At 43.7% G+C, this 23,265-nt stretch overlaps 1 protein-coding gene across 15 annotated transcripts in view; it reads left to right on the top strand.

The window, feature by feature from the left end:
• The window catches only part of ENOX1 (ecto-NOX disulfide-thiol exchanger 1), a 383,990-nt gene that overhangs the window by 223,852 nt on the left and 136,873 nt on the right, over positions 1-23,265 (top strand). For 10 of the 15 annotated variants that reach the window (XM_074564894.1, XM_074564943.1, XM_074564951.1 and 7 more), the window contains 2 exons: positions 18,120-18,254; positions 19,095-19,232. In XM_074564894.1, coding sequence (XP_074420995.1) covers positions 18,245-18,254; positions 19,095-19,232 — 148 coding nt within the window. In that variant the 5' untranslated portion in view covers positions 18,120-18,244. Of the gene's footprint in view, positions 1-558; positions 828-18,119; positions 18,255-19,094; positions 19,233-23,265 lie in introns of those variants that run through there. The other 5 variants (XM_074565005.1, XM_074565021.1, XM_074564969.1 and 2 more) reach the window with 4 other exon arrangements.

Here is a 23,265-nt window from a genome sequence, read left to right as displayed (position 1 = left end):
AGACTCAGAGACTTGCGTCTGACCTTCTGCGTTCCCTTAATGCAGTGATGGCAGAATGGTGGCATTTCTCCAGAAGGCACACAGCTGTTTTAGGAAATAAGGGGGAGAATACATCTTGGGCTGAGATTGATGGGGTTTGGGTATTCTGATGATGACCCACGCATAGGTGGCTTATTTAATCTCTCCGTCCTCTCTTTCTACTTACTGTACAGGTGCTTTGCAGTGGCGCTGTATTTGGGGACTAGGAGGACGTTCTAGATCAGTTCGGAGAGACTGACATGACATGCACGACAGCTGGTTTGCGTTGAGGGGGGAGATGGGACGTGGGTACAGTTTGTGGTAGGCGTCTTTGTGCCTGGTAGCTCTGTGGCTGATCCCTTCCCCCCCCCCCCCCCCCCCCTTCCCCCCCCCCCCCCCGCCGCCATTAGAAACAATTAAACTATATCTGACCTTGCAGGCCCTCTCCTTTCTGTTTCCCGGCGTATAGATTTTAGCCAGCAGGTCTGTGGTTAACCCCTCCTCGCCGTTGTTTATTTCCTGCCACTCCGCAGACACACCACTGAGCGTTGAGTATGTGAACTCAAAAGACGCTCCCTCTCTCTCTCCCGTACAGTCTTAATAGCAAACAGTCACGAGCCGGGCTTCTCCGGGCAGAATTATTTCTACCTAAGAAATACAGGCTTCGGGAGTATGCCCTTTCTCTCACCCTTTTCAGATTGCATTAAAAGCATCCGCTTCAAGGAACTACAACTGTGTTTATTCGAGTGTTGAATTTGGGAGCAGTGCCGGGGATCCCTGCCACGGCACGCTTGAACCGTGAAACCCAGGTCAGTTCCATTTTTTGGTTTTCATGTAGTGGCACAGCGCTGCAGCGGTTTGAGCTGCCAGGTCTCTGTGGGAGCAATGCTTCCTTTAACATGCAGAAAACATCATATTCGATTTTATAACCTTACCTCTTGTTTGGGTTTTTTTGTACTACTAAACCAAAATGTCAGGGTGGCACGTCAGTAAACACGAGGCGTTCAAAAAGGCTCATGCTGACAGGCTCGAAAACTGAATGCTGTCTTTTAAACAGGCGGGAACAGCTCAGATTTTCCTTCCTGCCCACCAGGCTATCCCTGGACTTGAGGGGACGGCTGTGCTTAATCTGCCTTTCGCTCTGTCACTGTGACTGCCGGCTATTGCGCTATATAACGCGCTCTCGGGCTGTGGGAGGATAACAAGTTTCAGTCACTGTTCACTGAGGTTGACTTAGTGACTCAAAGGCTACCGACTCAATAGCGCCTTAGTTTTGTCAGAGAATCGGCCCCATCTCTCTCTCTCCCAGCCTTCTGCGGTATTGGGGATTTGGTGACTTTGTCATATTGTTGGAGAGGAAGATGCTGGGGCAGGCAACGCACTGTCTGCAACTGGTGGATGGTGTTACCAGGGTTGCCCGGGGTACTTTCTAAGGAGGCTGCTTTTGTTCATAAGTCTACTCAGACTCCAAATTCCACGCAAACTTGAGTTTGCTTTTCTGAAATTTCATGTGCGCCGACTTTCACTGGGAGGTGGATTTGCACAGGGACAACCAAAGGTATTTGGTACCCGCAGTGTTTCTTCCACCCAAATGTACGTTGGATGGCTCTGTTTGAAGGCACAGGACTGTTTGTCTGCTTATTGGGAAAACATCTGGAGGCAGCAACGCTTTGTGCAAGGAAATTCGCTGGTGTTTGACTGTCGTGTGGATGTGGCTTCCCTTTAATTTCTGTCCCCCGATTCCCGGTGGTTGTATGCTTTCGTGTTGCTACAGTGCTCTTGGAGTAAGTGTTCCTCTCAGTTAAAGTTATGCGGCTGTCATTTTTTTATGTTTCATACAATGGTTGAAGAATAGTCCGGAATACACCCAAACATGGGCTTTTCATCACCTAGAAACCTGCAGTTAGAACCATCGTCCCTTTTGGTCACCAAATCAGAGTCTGGACAGCAAATACCATGTCCAGCCCCAAGTCTTCTCCACCTCTTCCTTGGTACATTGAGTTACTCTGCTTCTAAGCACGTTTCCCTTCTTTTCAACTTTTCTTTCTTCATGCATTCGTTCCTCGCCTAATTATTTTAGGTCAAGTCTGCAAATTATTTTAGGTCAAGTCTGCAACAGCTGAACAGAATACAGCAAAGGTAACGCTCAGTGATCTTCCTGCGGCATGAAAATTTGTGTGAAAAGATAAATAGCTTTTTTTTAACGTATTATATTTATTGAAGACAACGGGGAGATGGTGCGATGAGTGACTGAAAATTTTGTAACTGCACCGTTAATGTTTAATTACTATTGGCAGCCAAGAAGGGCCTTTCTGGATTAACCAGACACTCTGCTTCGGGGATATGCATAGGTGGCAGAAAGTGATAAAGCTGGTGAAACTGCACCTCTGGGAACGTGTAATGGGATCTTTCCTGTGATATGCAAATTGCGCTGCCAAGTTGCTGTATAAACAATTCATGGGAGAAGTGGCGAGAGGTAGTTAAATAGCTGGATCACATATCAAAGATAAAATCCAGCACTGGGAATGGAAAAATGTGTTAAAAGAGTGGGTTTGCTTTAAAAAATAAATAAATAATAACAAAAAAAAGATCTTTGCCCACAGCGCGTAGTTGCACCAAAGAGGAAATAGCAGATGATTTATCACAATTGTTGCAGTTCAGAGTAAATGAGCGTTTAGGAAACCAGTGTGCATAAAGTTTGTGAAAAACAAGACTTTTTCTAGTACAAGTAATCCAGCCAATAATGCAGCTTTTTTTTTTTTTTTTTTTTAAACCAAGAGAAAAGATTACTTCACAAATGTTAATCTGCTTACTTTTCAGTGATAAAACCAATCCTGCCATTTCTATTCTAAGCACAAGCAATGATCTCAGGCAGCCCGGCAAAACATATTTCAGGGTCATATACAGCCAGAGATCAATGAGTGCGAGCGAACCTTATTGACACCAGCAGGAGCTGAGCTCGTGGCTTCAGTCTGGGTTTCCACTTTCTGTATTTTATACCGTATGAGGAAAGGATTCCAGCTAATAGCATTCCTCCAGTAAATCAAAAATTACTCTTTCACAAATGGAATCGAAGCCCTCATTGACGTTGTGTCCAACTGCATTGTTTTTCCAGGGAGGTAAGTCCCTGTAGCACTTGTTTTCCCTCAGCCCTTTCCTCTATCTGCTGTTCATTTAGGATCTGATGTGGCTCAGCTGAAGCCAACTGAGAAACCTCTGATTGACTTCAGTGGGAGCTGGATCATGCGCTGGAGTCCTAAGGGGCCAGCAGCAGCAAATTTTAGAAGACAGCAGGGAATATTAAAGCATCGTGAGGCAAGGGAGTTATTTTTGGCCCGTGACTTCCTTTTGTTTTGCTATGTAATAGGAATGATACTCTAGATAGAGCTTTACAATCATAATAAACAGATCCCGCATTCAACAAATGCATCGGTTTCTGTTCTATGTTTAATCACCCACAAAAGCTGTGTCAGATGCTCTTCCACCAGGAACAATATCTCCTAATTAACTGTAATTAAGGTATATTATAACAACAGGATGTGAAACTAGATGGATCTGTCTCCTGACATTTCAAATTTGGTTATTTTTTTTTTCTGCCAAGTCTCTTAATATGCTTCAATTAATGATAACAGAGGCCAGGCCATTCTCAGTGATGGATCTGCATACATGAATCTTAGTACCATTGAGATGAGAAGTAGCATGTTTCTACCATTAAAGCCCCCTTAGAAACATGCGTGGACCCCCATTTAGCTGAATTTACTGGCCCAGATGATGATTACGAGGAAGCTAAGGGTCAAATCTTGATTGCCTTTTGCTGGAAAGTGTAAAAACTGCTCTGGAGGTGACAGGACAATCTGGTACCTTGTCTGCAGGTTCTTCAGAGGATCTGTCACCGTTTGTAGCAGATACGGCATCCCTCTTCATCCACCGAGAAACCATATGAAGCTGTTTTATTCTTGCACTATTCGAACAAGCAAATTTTTTAACTTGAGTGGCCCAATGAAGCAGTTTGATTATCGTTTAGGAAATTATTGCCTCTCCTCTGAGCTGTGGCAGACATCAAGTCTTCGCCAACTGATAAGCATTTGGAGAGCTAATCAGTAGTAATGCTTACGTATAATCTTTGTATAGATAGGTTAACAAGTAAGAATTTTTAAACTATTCCTGAATTAAAGGAAATTGCCAACTTAAAAGAGAGAATTTCCTAGCTCAGGCATTTCTGGGCTTGTAATTAAACTGAATATGTTGCTCCCTTGCCCCTAGCCACAGTCGTCCTAAAGGAGATTAACAACATTGAATTTCTACCAAGGCTGAAATCTTTGTACCCTGAAATACAGACTAACACAACAACGTGCTAAAACTCCATCTGGTGACTCCTCCCAAACTTGGTGATGCTTCGCTGTGTGCCAGTGATGCACGTCGCCGTGTCACCATCCTTGGGGTTGGAGTTCACTGTTGGGACTTGGGGAGGAGCTCCCTGTTTCAAAGACGAGCATAGATGAAACCGGGCTTCTGCAGTGTTTAGTGTGGTATATAGATATTTGCCTGAAGTAATCTATTAGGTGTCATAAAGCATATGCAATCAGAAGGTCTTGTGTAAAACGCTGGGAAAAAGAGATGAAAAGCCTATCTCCCATGCCATTCCACTGAGCAGCTCTGTTATGACCAGGACTTAAATTAAGTGATCTACTATATCTGTAATAGCACAATACAATCATGTTCCTGGGATATTATTTTTTTTTTGTCATTCATTTTTAGCGACCACAGTTCCCTGTAACTTCCTAAAGAAAATATTTCACAGATTTATTTGAATTGTGTGGCCAAGCACAATTGTGTCCCCAAGTAAATCAGTTAATCTGATCGAGAAATGACATGATTACAAAATATTAGTTTTCTTTTAAGATACCGGCAAACAATTTTTTCTTTTAAGATACCAGTAAACAATTTTTTTTTTAAAGTCTCGTGTTTTGTTTGCATCTTATGTGCCCATACTCACTTGATCACATGCAGGAAATATTTTTGTACGCTGCTGCTATGCATGACTAAGAAAGGAGCCGTAGATAGAACAAGATGAGATACAGGCTGTAATTTACACCTGACAGAGTGTGAATTTCATTGCGGGTCCTTTTAAAGGCAACTTGCTATTATTTTCTTGACATTCAGATAGACAGCAATTCCATAGGAAATTATGATCATTCTCTTTTTTTTGTTGTGTGTTTTCTTTTTTTTTTTCTACTCTGCTTTGGTTTTGGTTTTTACTAGGGAAAAAAATATTCCTCGACCTTATGCAATTCAGTGTTATCTGCAGGCCCAGGTCATGGTCCTGTGATGCTGGACTTACCCCATCAGCAGAGAACAGCCTGACTAAGCAAAGTTAATAAAGTGTGGGATAAAGAAAGTATTATCACACCATTTCATGGGTGGGGAATCAAGGCACAGACAGTTTAAATTACTTTCCCAAGGTCTATTGCAGAGCTATGTGAGGAACAGGAATCTCCTGGATCCCCATCCAGATGCATTTCCATTTCTAGAGAACTGAAGACCCCTTATTTGTTTTGGCTGAACAGCAATTTTGGATAGTTCGGGAAGACATTTAGAGATAGAAGGGGTCTATTAGTCTTTCCTACTGAAAGAAATATTAGCAAGCAATTAAAAGAATAATAAATGGGACCCATTCAAACTGCTCCGCTTGCTGTTGCTCTGAGCTTCAGGTGAGAAAGTACATAGAGGTCATTTAACCTGACCACTTATATATCACAGGCCACTAGTGTCACCTGGGCACTCGTAAATTAAACCATATATTTTAGACAGAAATACGCTGGTCTTACAAAACGTTTTCTATTCAGACTGTAAATTCAAAGGACAGGGCTTTGTCTCTATGCATATCTGCTTTGCACCTCCTGTAGTATCACCTGGACAAACAAGGGCAGTTCATACTCCCATCGGTTTAATCCCTTGCATCATCACAATCATTTTGATTCATTTGATACCTTGGAGCTTAAAAGAGCAAAGAAACCATTTAACAAAACGGGCAGAGATGGTGCCAAAGAGGCACGGGCACCGACCCCGGCGCCCTGTTCTCTCTCCTGTGTGCCAGAAGAGCTCTGTGCTGCCGTAAGGCAGGGTATCGAGCGGTGGCCATCGACCTGCATCGGGGGAAGCTGAGGGCAACTGCTGCCTTCTACACGGGCCACGTCCTCTGCACGTTCAAGGGGTGAAGTCAAGATTTAGTACCGGGAGAGCACGGTGCAGAAATTTGCTGGATGACAATATAAACAAACAAGTCAAAAGCCATCAGTTACCATATTCATAGCTACAGGCCAAATGCTTTATTCGTAATGTTGCAGTGAAAGTATTAACATTGCATTTGTTTAAAAAGTAACTAGTAGGCCATTTGTGGCCCTTATAATACACACGTGAAACAGTGCTCTGCTGGTTTACACTGGTTACATTCTGCTTTATATATTTCCAGAGGGCCAATTTGCAAGGATTTTTACTGCAGAAACAACTGCTATTTATGAATATAAGTAACTAATTGACCAAAGTTTCACACAGTGATTTCATGGCTTCCGCTTCCCAGTTAAAGGTTCCGCAAATCTTTCGGTCTTTTTGTTGACTTTGGGTTGTTTCTGATTGTATCTTGAAGCCTGGAAATAATGTATTACAGTAAAGTAAATACATGATTCTTGTTATTGCCCTTGTTATTAGAAAATATTTATATAGTGCAGTAAATTTACATTGTACTTTACCAACATAGATAAAGGCAAATTCTCTGCCCTGAAGAGCTTATAATTCAAATAAGACAAGACAAACACTTCGGAAAAGGGTGGGTGAAAGGATTATTAATCACATGAAAGGGATGGAGGGCCTGCATGAAGGGAAAGGGGGATGCTGCCATCATCATTTCCTGATTTTACATCTCGAAAGTCTCAAAAGGCACGAAAGCCTAGCTGCACGAGCGTGGCCTTGCCCCTGAAGCTCAGAGCATCTCTGGCTCCCTGACATCCCTGCCCGGGGGGCTCCTGGCTAAAGCCAGCATCAGTCCAATTACAGCACAAGGAGCGCCGGGTCTCTAGTAGGTTTTAGCCCTGCCTGAGGGAAAATCCACATGATTTCCTGCCCTGAAGAGTTATAATTGAAATTGGAGAAAGCAATGCACATGCAAGAAAGCGATTCAGGGAAAGGGGAGTGGAAGGGTTGATGGCTGGGTAAAGGTACAGCCGGGCCACCGGGAGGGAGGGAGAGCTTTTAGGATCATTATATTCATGGTGATCTGCAGCTCAGGCCTCCTCTGCCGTGACCCCTGACAGCTAGTTACAAGGGATAAGCCTCAAAATATTTTTTGTTGCCTAATCATAGCTGATGCACAGTAACTGCCATTGTCCTGATCTGGCCTTGTGTTAAATGTGGGATTGCTTCTCCCTCAATGGAAGAGAAAGAAGGTGTCCAAGTGTCCTGTGAAGAAGATGACACCCCCAGAGTATGTGATATTCCTGTTTGCAGCCCGACAGTACCTTGTTAGTGATCCCATACACAACTGTTTAGAAAACAGACAAAATTCCTGGCTCTGCTTAGCAACTTAATTCAACTTCTGCTGAAAACCAATGGATATGAGGGAGCACAAAGAGTCTGGAAGCTCTGCTCCGTCCTGTGGGAGGTTGAAGATCTTCTTTGTTCCCCTCATTTACTCAGAGCAAACAACCTGGGAAAAGGGAAAGGACAGAGGGCAACTTCCTGTAGCTGTTTTCACTTCCTAATCGAAATAAGACGCTGCCCCCAAAACATGGCACGAAGGATAAAGAAAGCCATTAGCAGCCTGGGCAAGGCTCATGGAAGAGAAACAGGGGACTGTGGTAGCTGAGAGGGGTGTGTGGTCTACGCTGATCTTTAAAATGGGAGCTACGAGGGCAAGGGAGTTAAGTGTCTGGTAAATAAATGGGGCTGAGGAGATGGGATTCATTTGGAAGTAGGAAGAAAAGGTCCAGGATGAATTCTCTCTCCAGAGAACAGGCAGATGTAGGGCATCACAGTTGTAGGAAATGTGTTTGAGTGGGCAGCTCCCGTTGTCAAACACTAATAGTCATATGTTGGCATATTCACTGGGGATGGGCAGGGAGAAAAATCAGAAAGCAAACCATCTCTCTCTCTCTCTCTAAATATCCATATGTATCTATATTTGGGGACATTCTCGTGAGTTATTGCAAACTGACTCATGATTTCTGTTCTCCCGAGGTTTGCTGTGCTGGAGTACTCAGGCAGGCAAAGGACAGGAGTGGGAGCCGAGTCCCTTGGGACCGAGCGTCTTTTGGGATTCGTACAGCATGCAGGTAGCTGAGCGGTGGTTGGGCTCCCAAGGCAGCTCAACCCAGCTCATCTCATCCCATGAGTTTCTGACAAAGCAGATGTCCATATCCAAAACTGCAGTGTAGACTTCTAGCCGGAGAAGTGAGATGTGTACCTCCAAGGTGTGTTTCATGGCCTAGCAAGATGGGTGTCTGAAACAGGCTGTCAGAAGTATATGGTTCTCCCCATTGGCGACCAGGGCAGCAGAAAAGCTCAGGCACCGATGCCTGCGTTAGCTGAAGCTAGGTGAGATGAATCCCTGTTGTGGTTTCAGTTGGGATAGAGTTAACTTTTTTATTAGCAGCTGGTATAGTGCTGTGTTTTGGATTTGGGATGAGAAATACTTTTAATAGCAGACTAGTGTTTTTAGTTGTTGCTAAGAGCTCAAGGCCTTTTCTGATCCTCACACCACCCTGCCAGTGAACTGGCTGGGAGGGCACAAGAAGTTGAGAGGGGACACAGCTGGGACGGCTGACCCCCACTGACCAAAGTGATATTCCATACCATGTGACGTCACGCTCAGTGTATAAAGCCAGGGAAGAAGGAGGAAGGGGCAGACATTCAGAGTGCTGGCATTTGCCTTCCCAAGTAACCATTATGCATGACGGAGCCTGGCTTTCCTGGAGATGGCTGAACACCTGCCTGACGTTGAGAAGCGGTGAATGAATTTCTGGTTTTATTCTGCTTGCATGCACAGCTTTTGCTCTATCTATTAAACGGTCTTTATCTCAACCTGCAAGTTTTTTTATCACTTTTACTCTTCCGATTCTCTCCCCCATCCAAACTGGGGGGAGTGCATGAGCGGCTGCATGGTTCTAGCTGCCAGCTGTGGTTAAACCATGGCAATCCCCTCCCTTCCCTAATAAAACAGCACAGTATAACAGACAATACTGTCCTGGCCGTGAAGAGATATTTGTATGAGGGGATTGCTCACGGCAGACTAATGCAAGAAATGCGCCTGCGTTGTAAGGGGAAGCGTGGAGTCAGTGCATGGAAACAAAAATAATACAAAGAAAAGCAAGAAAGAGTACTGTGAGGTAAATGGAGAAGAACAGGAATGGAAGGAATACAAGATAAATGAGACCGGGGAGCACACTACCAATTTCAAGCTTGTAGCTGGAGAAAAGATCCTGAGTGTGATGTGCTAAGAGAGGATGGCAGCTTTCAGGGTGAGGAGTGATGTAAGTTGATAGAAGAGATAGTGAGGTTTTCTCTTAAGAACAATTTATCAGCAGAAACCTTGAATTAAAACAAAGAAAACAAGCCTAAACCTGTTTTCCAGAGTTTCACTTAGCAGCCGTCACTGAGAGAATACTTGATGGTCTTGCATAAAATTTTGATCAATATGACTTTAGATCGCTTCAGTACTCTGCAAGAAAGTGCTCTGCAGATAACCCAGGCACTTAACCAAGGACACTTAGATGTCACCTCTTGTCACAATTTGGTCCAATGATAAAAGTGTATTTTAAAAATATGAAAATAGCTTGATTGACAAGGATTTTTTTTTTTCCCCATGAATCTCTGCCTGAAAAGACAGGCTGCTTTAACTCCAGGAGTTCAATTATACGGGCTTCGAAGGAGAAGAAAAATGATAATGAATGCATTTTAGAAAGTTCTAAAAAGTTACTTAAAATAGATTTTCCATAATGTTGCCGTGTGAAACTCAGCTGTCTCCTGGTCTTGTGGGGCTAGGAGAGACCAGTCTGCATTCATTTGGAAATTCAATAACGAGGCTCCCCTGCCCCTGATGGACTGTGTGATACTGTCCCTGGGGCTCTGCCACAGCAGGGCTTACCCATCAAGCTGATCGTTTTTTCAGGAGGTGGCATGGGAGTGATTTCACTTTAGGTTAGCCAGGAAGCTAAAATGCTCTTTCTGGAAGTGTGTCCCAGCTTGCTTTGGTCTTTTTTTTTTTTTTTTTTGCTTCATCTGTTTTTCTTTAAAAAATCCCAACCAAACAACCCTTTGTACTGCAGCTGCCTGAAGTATCTCTAGTAAATGTGAGGTGAGGACATTGTATGGTAGAGTGGGAGAAGGTATTTGATAGGTGCGGTGCATTTATATATAATAGAATTGTAGAATCATAGAATCATAGGGTTGGAAGGGACTTCTGGAGATCATCTAGTCCAACCCCCTGCCAGAGCAGGGTCACCTAGAGCAGGCTGCACAGGAACGCATCCAGGCGGGTTTGGAATGTCTCCAGAGACGGAGACTCCACCACCTCTCTGGGCAGCCTTCTCCAGTGCTCTGCCACCCTCAAAGTCAAGAAGTTCCTCCTCATGTTTAGGTGGAACTTCTTATGCTCAAGTTTGTGCCCATTACCTCTTGTCCTGTCCCCGTTACCTCTTGTCCTGTCCCCAGACACCACTGAAAAGAGCCTGGCCCCATCCTCCTGACACCCACCCTTTAAGTATTTATAAGCGTTGATAAGATCCCCCCTCAGCCATCTTTTTTCCAGATTGAAGAGACCCAAATCCCTCAGTCTTTCTTCATAAGAGAGGTGTTCCAATCCCCTAATCATCTTTGTAGCCCTCTGCTGCACCCTCTCCAGCAGTTCCCTGTCCTTCTTGAACCGGGGAGCCCAGAACTGGACACAGTACTCCAGGTGCGGCCTCACCAAGGCAGAGTAGAGGGGGAGGATGACCTCCCTCCACCTGCTGGCCACACTCTTCTTGATGCAGCCCAGGATGCCATTGGCCTTCTTGGCCACAAGGGCACATTGTTGGCTCATGGTCATCCTGTTGTCCACCAGGACTCCCAGGTCTCTTTCCACTGAGCTGCTCTCCAGCAGGTCAGCCCCTAACCTATACTGGTGCATGGGGTTATTCCTCCCCAGGTGCAGCACCCTGCACTTGCCCTTGTTGAATTTCATAAGGTTCCTCTTTGCCCAACTCTCCAGCCTGTCCAGGTCTTGAGGTATGTGTTCCCTCAAGCCCAGATAAGATAAGAAATAGCATGCATAGCCCACCTATAATGACTGGCCCAGGTACTTTATGGCATCAAGGAGGCATTCCAGCACCTCTCATTTCAGTATTCAGCCTTCCAGTGAAGTTGCTGTAGTGTCTTTGCTCAAGACCTGCTTTGGGTGCTTTCTCTGTTGTCTGACGTACAGAGGTGTGGGACGTCATGTTTCTAAAGTGGTCGGTGGCCTTTAGTAGAAAACAGTGTGATACAAGGCCTGCTATTAAAATGCTGCTGTAAATAATTAAAGATTTCAGAATAATTGTTTTTTTCATTGTGAAATGTAAATTCTTAAAAATGCAGACATTTAAAGGGAAGGTTGATCTAATTTAGTCAGTAAGCCACTGGCCTCTTACATGGGAAGCAAGCAGTTCACAATCACAAGTCGTCTCGACAGGGTGAAAACCGAGATGCAATCATCAATTCACAACAGCGTTTTCTGCTCAAGGAATAATCAGACCTGTTTTTATCAAGGCTGCGCTGCATTGCTAGCCTGCAAAGTTGTTTTTTTTTTTTTTTCCCCTTCCAGATGATTTTGGAACTGCATATGTGTTTTCAATCACTGAGCTGGACTTCCATAATGCTTTGCTTAATGTGCCTCCAGATTCTGTTATTTATAGACTTCAGCATATTCAGACTGCAGCTGCTAAAACACACACAAAAGAAAAACGGCGTTTGTAACCTGTTAAGACTTTGCGCTGAGATGCCAGTGAAGCTCGGGATTTAGCATGAAATATTACCGGGTGACCTTTCAAGGAGCATCGCGAGAGAACACCTGTTTATCTTGAAGACCTTTGTTTTATTTTTTTTTTTTTCCACTGTTGAAATCTTCCAGTGTTCTGCTTTCCAAGGGAAATCTGGCCTTTGTGTGTACCATGTGTTATCTTCAAGAAGTGCTGGGGCAGAGGATTTAAGTAATGCAGCATCTCAAATGAGCAGTTCTTCCAGAAAATGTGTTTTGTGTAAATTTTCTTTGTTAAATATAGAGGGAAACTGTAAATACATTGTGATTTTTCTCTAAGTTGTCTTAGTCCTATCAGTATGGCCGTGATTTACTCGTTAACCATTTTTCAGTGAAAATTGGTAGAAAGGATCCTTTGTAACTATGCAAAACCCTACACATTCAGCGTACGTAGCGAAAAGTTAAATCTCTTAATGCTGCAGCATACGTTTTATGAGTTTACAAGGTGACGATGTAGTTTTTTAATGGCATAATCTAGAATGAGCAAAGGTCTTATAATTCATTCATAAGACAAAACAATCAGAAGAATTATGTAAGTGAACACACAACCAGAGCTCCCATTTAGGCTCTAAGGGTCGGACCCTGCTTATCTTCACTGGCTTGCACTTAATGAAGCTGTTTTCTTAAAGAAAATGCCAGTTCCCGCAGAATCAATCTTTCCTTGCCAAGGCCTCCTGTAAGAGGGAGACGTGACAGACAAAACCAGGTAAACAGGGTGACTCTCTGGAGACCCTGGGAAACAGCTGGCCTCTCTTCAGTAGAGCTGCGAAGGGCTGAAGCATACATTAGATGCCTAAGTTAGGGCCCATCCCAGAAAACAAGACACTTTAAAAAAAATGCTCTGGTACCTAATTTATTTTTTAACTGAATTAGTAAATGTCTTTTTGCAAATTGTTGCAAGAAATAGAGTATGGGACTGGAGCACCTCTCTTAGGAGGAAAGGCTGAGAGACCTGGGTCTGTTCAGCCTGGAGAAGAGAAGACTGAGAGGGGACCTCATCAATGCTTATCAATATCTAAAGGGCGGGTGTCAAGAGGATGGGGCCAGACTCATTTCAGCGGTGCCTGGCGACAGGACAAGGGGCAATGGGCACAAGCTGGAACACAGGAAATTCCATCTCAACATGAGGAAAAACTTACTTTGAGGGTGGCAGAGCACTGGAACAGGCTGCCCAGAGAGGTGGTGGAGTCTCTGTCTCTGGAGGCATTCCAAACCCGCCTGGACGTGTTCCTGTGCAACTTGCTCTAGGTGACCCTGCTCTGGCAGGGGGCTTGGACTAGATGATCTCCAGAGGTCCCTTCCAACCCCTGCCATTCTGTGAAATGTGTGTTCTCCTTCAATTCCTTTTGAATTTCAGAATTCAGGTGAGGTTTTCTAGATGTTAATATACCATTTCCCATGCAAAAAATATGAAACAATGACTCTTCTTGAAACACTGCACATGCAATACTATTAACAAAAGTCATATTTAGAGTCACATTGGAGATGTTCTTTTTTTTCATGTTCTCCAGGTAGGATGGCAGCAGTACAAAAGTGTCATGTCCATTGTTGCTACTCTCAGCTTTCCTCTTTGTCCTAAGATGGTCAGGAAGAAATGGATGGTGACTGAGAGAAAATCCTTGCCTATGTTTTCTTTCTTTTTCTTCCTTTTTTATTGGGAGTCCTGTCGGCAGCTGGAGAAATAGAAACACTGGAAAGAACCAGTACAAAATGCTTGATGTATTTTAGAAGACAGCTGGAGCTAGCCTGGTAAATGACCTGTACTTTGGCAGGTCAGGTGGAGTGTGACCAACCTAATGACCGCTGTCCTATGAATCACACTGAACAGTAACAAACACTTCACACATGCCGGTCTTTTAAGAACTGGAAAACTTGCCTACATGTAACAGTTCACAGAATACCACTTCGCTCCTTCCCATCTGCGGTGTCTCGAGAACCGGCACCAGTAACATGCAATGTCTTTGCGACGCGTAGTCCCAGGTTTCAAAAGGTTGATGGCACCAGTCTTTTCCTTGAAGGATTTAGTGTTCACTAAAATTAGACAAAGAAGCGAAATGACTGAAGGTCACCCATAGGTCGGTGTCAGAGTTGGGCAGAGAACCTCCTCTTTGCATCCTGGGGCTGGCCGCTGACCCGGGCACTGCGCAGAGCCTCGTTACTGTGGTGCATTTAATCAACTTGGCTCCGTGTCGTAATTCATTGTCTGTGGTCTTACGGATATCTAAAGGGTAGGATTTTAACTTAGCAATCTGCTGTGTTATTGAATTAGTTTTATGTTGTGTTAATTTCTTTGTCTCCTGGCATTCATTGCCGGTGATAATTGATGCACGATATATAACCGACTTCTGTATTCATTTGGGTAACTGCATTTAATTGCTTGGTATAAAATATGCGTACTAAGTACAATCTGCTATGACTGAGAAGTGCTCATTGGTATGGACTTGAGGGTGCTTTATCTTCCTGACAACCTGTCTGAGGGAACTCTAAATGTCTCCCACAATGCACCATCCAAGGACTGGTACTTGCAGCGTGTCTGCGAAAAGAGAGACCACAAAACGCATAAGATGGAAGCGCTTTACGAAGTGTTTGGCGTTAAAATTTTGTTAATCAGAAGCTCTCAAATAAGGAAGTTTTTATTAACATCCCTGCCCCTCCCAAACGAAAAGGAAGAGCAGTGCCCAGAAGACTTTGCACATTTTTCTCCCCTAAATCAGGATTATGGCTTCATTTGCTTCTGAAGTTACTCCCCTGGAGTAAAGCTACTCCCATGCACAAGTGTTTATAAACACAGATTTCTTTTACATATATCTTCAGGTCATTAGGGCCCAGAGGAGTACTGATGAGTTACAAATCAGGAATGCTTTCTAAAGGTGTGGTGTCAGTGAAATGGTGTTGATTAACGTCCGCTCAGGATACACAGGATCCCTGCATAAGCTTACGCTTCCTTGCCTGCAAGTATCTTTACTGGTAGATGTATTTCTCATCATACACAGCACTTTGCTTTTTATATGACCTAGTGAGCGGGTCTGTTTGTTTCCCTGTCTTGTTTTCTTTCCAGTGTCATGAAGGGTATAACAGTGCAGCGTCTGAGCTGTACAAAGAAACACTGAAATTTGCCCCAAGCTGTTTTCACTTTAAGCATTAATGAAACCTTCCCCCATCCGAATTTTCGAAAATTTTTAAACCAAAGCTGATGGTTGAGTCTAAATCAGGTGCGAAATGCCTGTGAGATTATTTTAGCCATATTATGTTGCGCTGTGTTCATGTAACTGGTGAGTTGTCGGTACGTGGGATGCTCGCAATTAGTATTTTGCTTTTTGAGAGAGCTACTTTCTACAAGCTGTGTCCTTCAGGATGTCGCGTTAGTTCTGCCTGCAGCTTGCTGCAAATTATTCAGTGTTCATAGGTGCATTTATGCTTGTTATGCAGCTCTCTTCCACTGACAAAACAGCCTGCAGCAGTTCTTGGTTAGATAGGACTAATTCCACTTCAGGCTCCTCACGTGCTCATTTGTGGTTTTTCCTCTGGTTGAGCCTGCACTGCGTCCAGGTCCTCCTGATAAAACAGTGGACTTGATGGCCAGAGAGAAAGCAAAGCTGCCCAGAGCCAGCGCGGGCTACGAGGTTATGTTTCAAGTAAAGACTTCGTGGCCCTCCGGGCAGTGCTGGTGGCATAGTACGACAGGAGTTTCACCAATTAACCCACCTATTCTGCCTTATTTCATGTTCATGAGGTTTTGTTCTCCCTCCTCTGCAAGGACTTTAATAAATACTTGCGGCTAGTTCATGGAATTATACCAAAATTTGAGGTACGTGGACAACCTGGTAGAAGGCAAACCCCAAAAAAGTCACCTATTAATCCCCAATAGGCTGAGGTGCATTTGTGTAGCCCAGTGTTTGATTCTTTATAGACTGGTTTCCATTTCTGGCAGAGCTGGTAGAGCTGCAGTGTGGGTTTGGGGGCAAGAGAGTGTAGAGTTCAGCAGCAGACCTCTTTCTGTCACCCGGCGCACGCTTCGCAAGACAGTAAAACAGGGAGAGAGAGGGTGGCAGAGAGAGTCCGACACCCATTTTCTGCCCCTTACCCCGTACTTTTTCAGGTCACCCTCCAAAACTGTGGGGCAGCATCTCCCCCCTCTCTCTTAGCCTAGACGATGCCTTACAGGGACACACAACTAGCACGCAGCAAGGTGTGAAAAGGCATTTCATTGCTGTTGGTTTTCAGACGCGCCTTCCTACATCAAGGCAACAAGGCTGCCGGCCACGGGAAGAACTGTGCCACTCTCATCTGGGCTATTTAGCATATATTTGTAAATCACGATTTGATTTGGGAGTGATTCATAAAGAGCGAGGGGGGCTGTACTGGGTGGGAAATAACTTACTGACAAGGAATAATTCAGCCAGCTCTAACCTTGAAATAGATGTTTGTGGTCAGAAGTTTATAGCCTGAGTGGAAAGAGCTAAGTACAAGTTTAAGGAGCTGAACAGGAGACACCCAGTTTTTAAAAACTTGACATAAATTCAGGTGGCTTGCCTTATGTTAGTCACATTCCCTGCGGAGGACTTCCGTTCAATGTTTGTTTGGTGTTTACAGATGTTATTTAAAAGCTGATTTTATCATAAAATTATTTTATGTTGTGTATAATGAATAGTGGAGATCAAATAAGAACTGGAATTGCAAATTCAAATATTAAGAGTTGATAAATATTGACTTTTAAATAGACCCACCGTAGATTTGAACAAACTGCTTTTTAGCCTAGTATATTTGTTATTTGAAAATTATAACATGCTAAAAAATGTACCATGTTGTCTGATCCTCTGATCCTGACTCTTTCTCCACTTTCACAGCTATCGATGTGGTCGTGTTCCTATGAGGTGATCTGTACGGTGTCAGGGAACTATAATATAAAACCTTCTATCTTGTACTTGATGCGCACCATATGAAAAAAGAAAAACGTGGGAGGTACTAAGCTAAAATATAGTGTAATCATGTTAATTGTGTCTTTTCCAAAGATGAATTCTTAGGGTTTGCAGACCTCTTAATTAAGGTCTTCCAAGTACTTTTTTAAAGACAGCACCAAGTACCTTAGGGCTGAACAAGTCACCCACACGCACCTGCACAGCGTTAATGACCTCCTCGAGCACTTGGTCGGTTGTTGGCTGCTAGTTCCAAAGACCCCTCGTGCTGCTGCTGGACAGTCAAAAAAATAATGCAGCCCCCCTTTGCCCACGGTCCCCTGTAACCAAGGCACAAAGACTAACATGGGCATATATCTGTGATCGTCCTCACCCCAGTGTTTTCTCCCTCTGCTGGGAGCGCTGGGAGCTCACAGCCTTTGGTCACACCTCCCACCCCTTCCCTCACTCAGCCTCCCATGCGCTGACGTGGGGAGATTCGCAAACAACAACAACAGCAAGGTGTTCCCCTTATGTAAAATTCATGGTCTGGTAGATACCTGGTGAAAGCAATGTGGTTTAGCTGGAGGCAGATGCTCCACCTTTGCTTGCAGCTAACTCACCTTTGTGAGCCAAAGTTACGGTGTTAGTTAAGGAGCAGGCACCACCCTCGGCTTTGTTAGGTTTTATTACTTCTCCCCGTCTCCGCGGGCTCCATTCTGTAAGTCATCGCGAGGTAACTTTTTCTCCTTTCATCTCAGAACAGGAGACTGTTTCCTTGAAACTTGCAACATCAGTTAATTGTTAACAGTTTAAAAAGGAAAAAAAAAAATAATCATATTCATCCCTTAATATGTTCTTTCAGCTGATGCCTCCATGCCAAGGAGGCTGTGTAGCTACTGATAAGACCTAATTTGTGAAGGGCTTTTCAGCGGCCTGACAGGTTCATACGTGGCACTGTTTGTTCAGCAGGGAAGGACGAGCATTCGCTGAAACGCTTCTACAGCGGCCGCTAAAAGCGTGCAAGGAGGCTGGGGCTGGGGCTGGTGATCCAGAGGGAGGGGGCTGGAGCGTCGAGCGGATTCCCAAAGCGGTCTGCTGTTTCGCAACCACGTTCCGACTGCGGCACTTGGTAGCTCATTTCGTCTTTTCTCTTTCAGAGCCTAATGAGCTGTGTGCGGGCCCTGCGTTCGGTGATATCCCATCTCAAGATGCTGCTAATACAGTAGTTAATTGTTCCTAGCTGAAGAAATCTAACAGGAGCAAAAGGAACTGGGGAAAAGCAATGGCTGCCGGTAAATATCTCGGGCCTGCAAAGGTCATAAAAAAATAGCAGGAAAGAGCTGATTTCAGCTGTCACCGGGAAGGGGCGAAACACAAATGTGTGATCACACCCTGTGTTTGGAGGTTCAGTGTCAGAAAGGTACCATCCCTTAGCTATCTGATCCACTCTTCCTTCCCCAACCCAGGAAAATCCGTACCTGGGCTCAGCTTGTTTTGACTATGTCGATGATAGTTGTCTTTTGTATTTGGAATAAAACTTTATATTTCTCACAGTGAATTTATTTAGTTTGACCTCTTTTTAGTTAGGGGCAGATGTATTCTTAAATCTTTTAAATAAAAAAAAATTGCACACAGGTCTTTCGTTGGAGGGTGTTCGGTTCTCACAGCTTTCTGACAAGTTGCCGGATATTATATATAATTAAATTATACCAGAGGGTTGCAGGAGGATTCATTCAGGTTGGGAGGGGCCTCAGGAGGTCTCCAGTCCAACCTCCTGCTAAAAGCAAGGCCAGCCATAGGGTCAGACCAGTTGCTCGGGGCTTTATCAAGTTGAGTCTTGAAGCCTGTTCCACTGCTTCACTGTCCTTGTGGTGAAAACATTTTCTATATAACCAGCCTGAACCACTCTTGTTTCATTTGATGTCTGTTGAATATTTCCAGCGTCTTCACGTTTTCCTATGCAATACCAAGCACTACTGTCAATGGTCTAAAAGGTGACGCATAATTAAGAAACAAAAAACCCACAACCAAATAAGCACTGGTTGCGATATCTCATTTTCGCTGCAGGTTTGGGTTAAAAATCCTGGTGTGTTTTCTTCTTTTTTGCTTACAGTGCGTTTCTTTTCTTGCAGCAGCTGATGGTTTGGGAAGTATAGCTATAGATACCACACAACTTAACATGTCAGTCACTGATCCGACGGCTTGGGCCACAGCTATGAATAACCTTGGGATGGTTCCAGTAGGACTAGCTGGACAACAGCTTGTGACAGGTAAGATTTTTCTGTTTTAAAGCGATCTCTTGATCTCTTTAAAATGAATTCTTCGGGTCCTTTTAAAAATATCTGCAATGATTTCCAAGTATATTATATTTTTATATTCTGAAAACATCACCTATGATTAATATTGCATACTGTGTATTAGTCTCTTCTTGTAGTAGGCATATAATCCATATTATATTTTAACCTTGTGGAAAAGCCAAAACTCTTTTGGGAAATTAAACAACAGAAACCTCGATCCTTATGCTGGGTCAAGACCAGAGGCAGGTCACATAAGAGAAACGTTTGTTTCTGTTTCTCTGTTCAAGCAGGATGTCTTGAGGTTCTGCCAAGGAATACCCTGGCCTGGGAACTCTTGACCGGAGAAAGAATTTGAAGTTATGTTTAATTGGGCAGAAAATTATGAAGCCCATTCACTTAATGTGCTTAGTTGATATTAGCGAAGTGAAGCTTTCCTATCAGGTGTGTGCTTATTTACTTTCTGCCTGACTCCATAAATTGAATTTCAAGAGGTTGTTCCCATTTGATTCTGTTCATTCACCTCCCAAACACAGTTTGGGAGAGCTTTGCAGGGGATCGCTTATTCTAACAGTAATAAAAATAGTATTTTAAAACTAGCAGTGTTTCACAGACAAACCTGAAAGTATCGGACTTCATTGTCAACAGTAGAGGCCTGATTAGTTGGGATTAAGAAAACTTCATTGCTCCTGTGAGGTAGAGAAAAATTATTTTTATATGGGTGGGTGCCCTTTAGACACAAGCCGCATGCAAGGCGTATGACAGATCCCCTCTGGAAGCTGCATTGCCACTTCAGTTTAAGAGCTGTGCAACATCTGGATGAGAGCAGCATCCTGCCACGTCCGCGCCCATCCACGTAGACATGGATGCGCTGAGCCAGGTCATGATGTAAATCATTCTGCCTGCCTCACCAGGGATGTGTGACACTTAATTTTGGCCAAATATGTCCCCTTCTGAGACTGGGAACTGAGTGGAGCTGTGCCAGTTCACAGCTGACGGTCTGGCTCTGAACGACCTGTTTTACAGGCGGGTGAACTAAGCTGCAAGAAAGCTGATTTATAATGAATCAGTCTCAAGCAGAGATTTTAGCTGGTGGAGGCCGTGAACTGATTCTTGGTCTCTGGCTTTAACCCCATGCTCCCAATTAAAAGAAACAAGCAAAGCCATCCGCTCCTGGGGAGGCTGCTCTATTCAATGTTGTTATCAATGACTTGGATGCAGGAGTTGAGTCCACACTAAGTTTGCTGATGATGCTAAATTAGGAGGAGCCATTGATTCCCTTGAGGGCAGAGAGGCCTAATGCAGACATCTGGATAGATCAGAGCACTGGGCAATCACCAGCTGTATGATGTTTAACCAGGACAAATGCCGGATTCTGCAAATGGGACAGTGTAATCCTGGATGTACGTGTGGATTAGGGGACAAGAGGCTGGAGCGCAGCCCTGCAGAAAGGGATCTGGGGTTTTTGGTTGACGGGAAGCTCAATATGAGTCAACAATGTGCCCTGGCGGCCAAAAGGGCCAACCTGGGGTGCGTTAAGGACAGTGTAGTTAACCAGGCAAAAGGAGTGATTGTCCCACTTTGCTCAGCGTTGGTGCAGCCTCACATTGAGCTCAGTGTGCGGTAAGAAGGATACAAAAATATTAGAGTGTGTCCAAGGGGAGGCAACAAAGATGGTGAAAGGACTAGAGAGCAAGACTTAAGAGGAGCAACTGAGGATGCTAGGTTTGTTCAGATTAGAGACGAATGAATGAATGCTGAATGTAGACGTTGCTGTCTACAGCTTCCTCATGAGGGTGAGTGGAGACGGCGGTGCTGATCTCTTCTCTCTGGTGTCCGGTGATAGGACGCGAGGGAATGGCTTAAAGCTGTATCAGGGGATGTTCAGATTGGTTATTAGGGAAAAGTTCTTCACTTGTGGGAGTGGTCAAGCGCTGGAACAAGCTCCTCAGGGAAGTGGTCATGGCCCAAAGCCTGTTGGCGTTCAAGAGACGTTTGGACAATGCTCTTCAATATATGGTTTAACTTGTCCTGTGTGGAGTCAGGAGTTGGACTCAGTGATGACCGTGGGTCCCTTCCAACTCAGGACATTTTATGATTCTACATGCTAGTGGGGAGCCAGCTTTTTCCATTTTCTGGTGGGACTTTGCCTGCAGGTGCCGCGCTCAACTTGAATGTGATTATCTCCAAACCTGAAAATAGCCACATATCAAAATCCTCTTCTGCTGCCTTCATTTATAAGCATCTCGGATGCATATCCCGTGGAGGTTTGCCCACCTTTTTGTCTTCCCCTCTTCTTCTGTCTCTCCAGTTTCGGTGTAAACTGTGTCCTCAGGTGTGCTATGTGGTCCCTACATGGCGGCCTCATCTCATGTGCAATGCTTTTCCCCACAAGGGAGGATCTCCAGGACTTTATTTCATTGCCAGCTCCCTACTATAATTTCCATAATTATGTGTATCACGTATTGTAGGAGTGTTGTACAGGTCAGCTGGTATTTGTTCAGCATTTTCAATGTATGAAAGGTGCCACCAGTAATAAATATTAATTACTGAAGTGCTGCCTGATTTCTCTACGGGTGCAGAATAACTTCTTTTCTTTCCTTTTGCTTTCCTTTGTTTGAGACTGTCTTGCATTTTCAAGGTAAATGGGTGCTTTGACACCTCATTATATTTCCTTAAGATTCGTAAGTTTTTGACACATTTTCTTCACGGCAAATCCATAATGGCAAAACCACAATTTACCATGAAAAGACTTATAGACTTATTTGCTATAATACATTTACGATATCTGCATTCAGTGAGAGTTTGCATCGCCGTGTTCAACCAAATATCTAACTAGACCTTAGCCCTTTCTGACTTTTTTCATTTTTTTTTTTGCTATTAATCCTAGTAATGAACTTCTCTTTGTCAGCAGTCACATATTGCCTTTGCTACTGTCATCTGTGACATTTCTCAGAGACGAAAATGACACGCTCATGTCCCAGCGCTAAGTTTTTGTCTGCCTTTAAAAATTTATCCTGCTCTTTTTTTTCCTGCCTTGATGACAGCTAGGAGAGCAGTAAGTAGTTTAGATTAATCTTGGAGAGAGAGTGATCTTTCCTGGATATCTTTACATAACCTGCCATAGTTTGAAATTCGGTGTATGGTACTCATCTGTATCCTGACATATCTCTTCGTTCCCTGATCTTCCAGTTTTCAAAGGACTTATCCATTCACAGCCTTTCCTTCCCCAAGGCAATCAGTTCCTAATTCCTAAATTGCTGGGTGGGTTTTTTTTTTTCCCCTTAGGCACGGAGCCCGTATGATCTACTAAGTCTTCTTAAAGGTTTTTGATGGCTTTTTTTTTCGCAACTGTTGTTAACTTGGCTGCTGTGTAACATGCTGGGATGCCTGCCTTGTAACAGAGTTATGGTCCCCACTTTGCAATCTGTGAAGCTCTTGCCTAGCCGGAGAGTTTGTTAAAATCACAGCTAAAGCTTCCGCAACATCTGGCCAATACTATTCTCACTGCCTGGGATGCAGGCTGTCTGGTCTTGGTAACTAATCAATTTTAAGGACCGCTAACCTTTTAATACCAGTTTAGATGATATCTGCACTCTATTTAATTCCTTATCTCCCAGTGCTGTAAAATTGGATTTTTGATCTGGGCAAATGTCAGAGCTTTTCATTTGTAAAGATGGATTCTTGTTAATAGTTGTATAATATCTCTTCTGGTTCTACATATATTTTGCTTACACTTACTGTTATTCAGAAAGCTTACCTTTTTCCATAATATTTGTCTACTGCATTACATACACTGTAATCTATGCATTTATACATTATATATACATAATTCATACAATAAACTGTAGTTTAATAATGCATTAGTTAAAGTGTTAAAGATTGATGTGGAATAGTTATGGCTGAAAAGCACTTTCATTCTAAACCTCCCCTTTCAGCAGGTTATGATTTTTTCCAAAAAATTGCCTTTTTGGGCTGAAATTTCTCACGGTTGGTCTCAGCCCAGAGG

The sequence above is a fragment of the Larus michahellis genome, chromosome 1 (assembly GCF_964199755.1).
Source record: "Larus michahellis chromosome 1, bLarMic1.1, whole genome shotgun sequence".
In the NCBI taxonomy this organism is placed as follows: Eukaryota; Metazoa; Chordata; class Aves; order Charadriiformes; family Laridae; genus Larus; species Larus michahellis.
This window is presented reverse-complemented; position numbering and strand designations above follow the sequence as displayed.